This window comes from Amaranthus tricolor, chromosome 11 (genome assembly GCF_026212465.1).
Source record: "Amaranthus tricolor cultivar Red isolate AtriRed21 chromosome 11, ASM2621246v1, whole genome shotgun sequence".
NCBI lineage: Eukaryota > Viridiplantae > Streptophyta > Magnoliopsida > Caryophyllales > Amaranthaceae > Amaranthus > Amaranthus tricolor.
In genome coordinates this window covers 2,927,288-2,934,643 of record NC_080057.1, presented here as the reverse complement: position 1 = coordinate 2,934,643, position 7,356 = coordinate 2,927,288, and the positions used below count along the sequence as shown (strand labels likewise).

Sequence of the window (7,356 nt, the reverse complement as noted above, 5' to 3'; positions counted from 1 at the left end):
ATTAGCATTAAGCTTTCATTATAACGTATTCCATATGAATCCTATAATGAACTAACATTGACAATTCCCAATATCAAAGCAAAATCTAAATCAAAACAATAAAAAGAAATCAAAACAATCGAAGAAATAAGAATGGATTTTTCTTATTTGTATTTGGATGATACTAATCAAATGATCTTAACAAATGAAACAGGGATGGGGACACCAATTAAATGAAGCAGCCAAAGAAAGAGATATCAGTGCTAAAGGGCGTCAGAAGCAAATAAACTGATTAAGAAAAAAGGAAAATTTCTAGCACAATCATATAATTACTAACCTTCACATCACGATGAAGGATATGGTTCCCATGCAAGTTGTCAAGAGCCATGAGAAATTGAACAAGCCATTTATAGAGATTCTACACGCATTTAAAACAATATTCAGTACTAAGAACAAACATGCCATGCCTAAAATCTAATTTAATGCAGGGTGCAAACAACACAATGACAAGAAGATACTAAATCATCCTTACTTATTTTCATGTTTATGACACACAAGGGCTGAACTAAAAGGATCCTTTTCGATTTGGCCTGGGAGGCCGACACATCCCATCTTTCAATTTACAACTACAACTTTTCCAACATATGTATTTAACACTATATTGTATTCCTATAAAAGTCATGCAAATCACATTTAAAATCCAATATTATTAAGAAATATTCAAAGATGAGTCATCATAAAAATTTACAAAGAAAGCTAAACAATATGGATAATGACCACAAGATCAATAAGTTACACAAAAAATAATTAAAATAATTAACAGCATAGCTCAAGTAATTTTCTTTGACCTACTCATCAATTCCAAATCTAAAATTTTTTCAAGAATTTTCAAGATAACCAATATAAAATTAAATTAAATTAATTAGTTGCATTAAAAAGGCATTTCAATTACATTAATAAGAAAACCCCTACTAATAGCGATACGTTCTACACGAAAAATTGATATCCATCAAACAAGAAACAGTTGAACCGAGATTCCTACACAAATACCATTGGAATTTGATGAAGTATCTTTGTAATACAAAATCTAGAAAATAATTATTGTTCTTTTCAACAAAGAAACCCTAGAATCATGATTCATGATATTTATAAATTCACCAACAATTCACCCATAAACATCAACAAATTGTGTATAAATCGCTTATAAAACCTAAATAATGATCAATGGAAAATCTAACCTCAATGGAGAATCTTGAGCTTCAAAGGCAATGCAAAATGAAATTTAGATCCTAGATTGTCTGATTGGAAGAAACCAATTTAGAGTACTTTACGATATTTCCATGAACAACAAACTTAACCACAAAATGAACAAATGACCAGTTTACATATTCATTCTCAAACATTAAGAAATGAAATATTTTTACTTCACATCATTTCCATGAAAAACCAACTTTACCACAAAATACGCTGTATTTGTTGTTGAATTAAGAATACTAAGTAATGATCAAAAGGCATTGTAAATGCAGCAACAATTTGCAAAAAAAGATCTAGATGCCTATTATAGAAATACAAAACTTACTTTAAGAAAAAATATATGATTTCAAATTTGTTGTAGCTATTCAAAGGGCTTAACCATCAGATTAAATAACCAAATAGTTACAGCCTAAATAGAAACGAAACAGTTAATAGTAAAATACCGCATTCTTCTTATAAATAAGACCTTCTCTTCGAAGGTCAATGGTCATACACGCACACGGAGACACCTACAATGATACGTAATCCAAACTTCTTAAGTCAAGTACCATGGGATTTCAAGATGAATATCATATGTTGAATCAAACGGTAAGAAAATTTCATTATTTAGCTCTTGCCATCACTACAAACAAAGTTCAAATAAAGAGTGTAGCTCAAATGTATGAGAAAAAATTTAAGATTGACGTCAACTGACATATATTGTCAAAGGTATCATCTTTATTACACATAAAAATAAGTTCAAGTACTTAAGCTAATTATTTGTAAGTCTAAATATTATGACGAATAATGTAAAAATGATGAAGACTAAGTAGTTACGACGTAGATGAACTAATCCTAAGCCAACTAACCTAAATTTCAAGTCGTACACTGCACAAACACCTACGAATGGTGTATTTTTCAATTATCATGATCACTAATATGGAAAGATAACAAGAGAAATGTTAAAATCAAATGAACACCAACATTTAAAGATTGAACACTCACATACTCATCACTACTTGTTAGAGACAATAACCCAAAGCCAAAATATGGACATAACTCATAAAAGATTCAGTTTAAAAGGAACACTTCATGCTCAGCTATCACCAATTAAGCCTTCACAGCCTGCAAGAAAACAAGAAACTAAACACCATCAGAATATTAGAACTTCATAATTATCAATGAATATTTTCTTCCTTTTAGAAGCTTCACCTTTTTCATATCTCTTTGATGATCTAACATATTTGCCAGCTTTAAACAATGCATTTCCTTCTTTCTTTTTTTCCCCACTTGCCTCAATTTTCTCTTCAGTATTCATATCCCATGATTCCTAATTTTCTCTTCAGTATTCATATCCCATGATTCCTTTTCCTGAAACAACAATATGAAATGGTGTGAGTATAGAATAAAGTTTCAAATAAGTTGTCACAAATGGAACACTCCGTAGTAATAGAATCTAACCAACCTTCTCGCATGAAACCAATTCTACTTAACTTGTTCCGCTTAGATGTTGCGGAGTCATGAACTTTGTAAAGGGAAAATCTAAAGAGCCATTAAAAAGTACAAATCGAACAGCTCCATCAGTCTTAAATTCAAATAATTCATCCCCATCTTCATGACCCTTTCTAATAAACGTAGTGCCTTCTTGTAGCTTACCAATTAATTTCACTACCAAGAAATTAAACTCACATCACCAGATCACAAAAAAAGGCCATATATACATAACATTAGAGACTATCCTTACATTTTACAACAGCTCCCTCGTTAGGACGGTCATATCCTTCTCCTTCATTCAATATCTTTTTAACAACCTTTTTGTCATCTGTAACATTTGCAACAATCTTCCATGATACCAGCACAAGAGTAATTTGTAGAGTTGCATTGGGAGGAGCAACACCTTCATCACCAGATGTAGGCTTACCCTGCTCTCCTTGTAATTGAATGTAATGTTACTTGTTTTTCGGTCGATGAAAATGGTCAACAATTTTGTTTTCCTTACACCTTTTTATGCCTCTCTTTGATTTCGCTTTTTTATTTATATTTTTTGTCTTAGAATGTATTTTTTGATAAGTGAATATAGTATTTGGTTTATATGGCTTTACTTGGATTTGTCTCTGATGTGATTTTAACTGCTGTATGAAACAATGGTAAGTGTGAAATTAGTATATGATGCCCAATTAAGTTGGTCTATTTATACAAGTAGATTGAGCAAATATAAATGAATTTATGTAAATAAAAAAAATGGCTACACCTAGTAAATTTAAGCAATTAAGACTATTCATCAATTTATTTTTCCCTTGAAGTAACTGAGGACTTCGTTTGGTATATTCATATATCTCATTTTTTTTTATATTGTTTATTTAAAAAATTAGTATATGATGTCCAAATGACTATGTAATCTACTTATAAATATAAAGCCTACATTGTGCTTTTGTAGACAGAAGCACCTTCTCTCCCTTTTTCATAGTCTTCACACCCGTCAACAATGCAAAACAGAAATAACCTGTTCAAGAAAATAAGAATCATCAACACCCTTGTGGCGAGACTAACTTACAAGACACAACACAAATTCGTAAGACACACCTTTACTAACAGTGAACTCCACACCATCAAATTTCGCAACCAATTAACCCTCTCAATCCTAATTAACCTACAAATCACTCCCTCCCTCTTATTATATACCCCAACCCAGCTTTGTTCCTTTGATTCACCCATCCCCTTTCTGAAACCCTAGATCTTCATCTTCTTCCTCTTTTCTTCTTCGACGGTGCTACTTTTCAAGTTGCTAAACCCATCCCCTTCTGAAACTCTAGATCTTCATCTTCTTCCTCTCTTCGTCCTTTTAAAGTAGATCTACGTTTTTTATTCTTCTCTCCTCTTTCTTGTCGTCTGAGTTTGGGGTTTTTTTTCTAAGAAGATCCGATAATAGAGTTGCCCAATTCTTCTTTCTCTCATCCTGCACTGAAGTTGTTGTTTGGTGATTGTGAAGATGAGAATTCGTATATTTCCTCACCACATTCTTCTGTTGAAACTTCTCCAAATTGGGGAAGAACCATGGATAGTGAGGATGAAAAAATTTCGGCTATGTTTGATTTGGGACTTGATCCACCTGATGATGACCTTTTTCCTTCATCTGACTCGGAAGATTATAATGATGAAGATGATGATACTGTTTATGATGTTAAGGGGTCCTTCTCTCGCATGTGAAACAGTTATTCTTTCCCTTTTTCTAATGATGTTACATTTTGTTTTTGTTTTTCTTGATTATGCGTGTTCGTATGTGTTGGTCTGTGATGATTTTTTTTAGATTTTTGAAAAGAGGGCTTATTAATTGCTATAAAAATCCATATACATACTCACAGTGCGACCAATCTTTATGATTTTAGGAGGCAAAGAGTATGTTTATGGATCTCAATGATGAAAACATGTTTTTTTTAGAGATGCACATAAAATGAATTTTTTTTTCCATTAAAAACCCCAAAAACTTTCCATTAAATGTTTAGTCATAAACAACTTGAATGAATCTACATGATGTTTAACCCTAAACATTTTCACCCACTACAATAAGCCTAAAAGTGTGAATATGAATATTTAACCTAAAAGTATGACTGTCCTTGTAACCCTATCTACTGTTGTTGCTGGTTTTGTTGGTGCTGCTTGGTTGCTGTTTTTGGTCGTTGTGTTGCTAATTGTTGTTGGATTTGTGTTGTTGTTGTGGTTGTTGGTTCTGTTGTTTTTTGTTGCTCCTGATTTTTCTGCTGGCTCACAATAATTGTTGTTGTTGGTTTTGTTGTTTCTTGTTGCTCCTGGTATTCCTTCTGGCTCACAATAATTGTTGTTGTTAGTTCTGTTGTTTCTTGTTGCTCCTGGTTTTCCTGCTGGCTCACAATAATTATTGTTGTTGGTTATGTTGCTTGATGGAAAATCTCTTGGTCTTCAATTCCCAAGTACAAGAAAGAAACCTCTAAATTATTTGCATCCAGATGACGGAGTGACTCGTAAATGATTTCTTTCCTAACAGTTAAATAATCTAGTAGTCTCTCTTCCTTAACTAGTTTGGTTTTATTCATGTGTGGAATATGGTAGTCAAAACCACTAAGTTTTTTCAGTACCTCAACCTTACATGCTTGTAAGGTTATCCAAACAAACCTTAATGTGTGGTGTTCTAAAGCTTCAAAAGTAATTGTGTGTAGTTGTATGCTGCTTTCTGGTGTCGTAATGATTGAATAGACCTAAAAAACCTAAGTTTAACACTTTCATATCAGGGGAATTTGGAAGTTGTTGAACTAAATGGATATTGAATCCATTTTGATTTGCAGCTTCCCTGAATATTGGATCATTGTCTAGAATGTGTGGTTTTGCATTATCCTGTTGAATGTAAATTATTTTGCTTGCACCTTCTGGCCATTTTTCTCTAGTAGCCGATAAGATTCTCAATTAGCATTGACCTTATGTGTGTCTTTGTTATGGATTGAATGGGTTTGGTTTCTGGTTCCCCTCTCTTCCTGTTTTTGGAATTTCTTTGTGCTAGCACTTAAGCTGTAAAAGGAAAGATACCTATATTTCCATTAAAAATTAGTTCACCTTCACTAGAATACATCGGTTTAGGAACCGCACACATGAACATAATGTTGGGAACGAATCTTTTTGACTGTATTTCCTTATGTGGCTCAGGTTCTCCTGGGGTAAGATAGTACGTTTGTTATGTTCTAGTGAGGTACAACAATTTTTCATCTATGTAAACTATGTTAGACATGTCTCTGAATCTGAAAGCATTTGTCTGTTCATCATAAATGCAACTAGAAATACAAAAGAATAGCCTGTCATTCTTGTTAGTGTCGGATAATAGTGGCTTGATTGCATTTGTATGCTTGCGTGTGTGTTTTTTTCTTCCATCTCCATACAGTTGATTGGCTAACGCCCATGGCATTTGCAACTGCTTATTGACTTGTCTTTTTGGCCTTTTTTAAGGCTTGGAATCTGCTTTCCTCAAATGGTATTATTGTCCTGTTGTTTCTGCCAAACTTTTTGCTACTTGCATCCACTATGGCCCCCTCCTTTTGCTGAGTTTTAACTTTAGCCCAAATTCTACTTACGGTCTTCCAATGAACATCGTACTTTTTGGCGATTTCCCCCATTAATATGTGTGCTGGCTTCCCCTTTTTGTTAACATCAATCAATAAGTCATGTATTATTGCATTCCTAGTGTAAGTATCTAATTCTTTTTGCTTCACCATTTTTTTTTGAAATAAATGACTTGGAATATTACTTTGGTTTGCAATAAATACCCCCCCTATTTATATTGGTGTATGCTTGTTGTGTTGTGGTGCCTAACTTTTGGGTTCACATTTTCATTTCGACACCTATGCATTTTGGGTTAACAATTTTCCTCTTCCTGTGACCCACAGTGATGATTGTGCAGTGTAGGTTTTGGGCTGTTTCTCATGACTTCAATCTTTTAGAAAAGTTTTTAAATTTTAGACGGCATTAATGATTTTTGTTTTTTGGCGCATTTTTTAAAAAGTGACTAACGTAAACAATAAATGTATATTCAGTTTGTTCGACCTCTATTCTGAAGTCAATGAACGAAATAATATTCGTATTCACATGGCCCAAGAAAAGTGTTCGTTATTTGTAGCCGTGAATAAAGTGTTGAAGAGATCGAGGAGGAAGTGGAAGTATAGATACAAACCCCTGTATAAAATGTAAATGCAAATTTTCGGGGATGTAATTTTTAATTATGTAATTTAATTAATGGCAATTAAGACTTTGTATTTTTAATTATGTAATTTAATTAATGGCTATGAACACTTTGTATTTTTAATTAGGAAAAGTTACCCTGAATAATACGAACTTTCACTGATTTTCCTACAATAATACGAACTTTCAATTAACCATGAATAATATGAACTTTAATACATATTTCCCACTAGCATACCTGACCGGTTCTTTACCTAGAGAAACGGTAAACTCCCCATTTCTTCATTATGCTAGCGGGATAGTAGGAGGTGAACCACTTTCACCCAAGGCCAGCTAGGGAGGAATTGTCAAAATAGCATTTTCCCCCTTCTTCATTGTCTAAATACTAATGTCCCATCCCTTGATCCCTTGACATGTCACAATGTTGATACACACATACATCAT

At 33.1% G+C, this 7,356-nt stretch overlaps 1 protein-coding gene across 1 annotated transcript; it reads right to left on the bottom strand.

Moving 5' to 3' along the window:
- Positions 1–2,554: 2,554 nt before the first annotated feature.
- Positions 2,555–3,832, bottom strand: LOC130826459 (peptidyl-prolyl cis-trans isomerase FKBP62-like; the record flags this gene model as incomplete). Its single annotated transcript, XM_057692046.1, has 5 exons — positions 2,555–2,583; positions 2,707–2,880; positions 2,957–3,144; positions 3,628–3,715; positions 3,796–3,832. Coding segments are annotated over 5 exons (516 nt in total), but the record flags the coding sequence as incomplete, so codon positions are not given.
- Between the last annotated feature and the right edge of the window lie 3,524 nt (positions 3,833–7,356).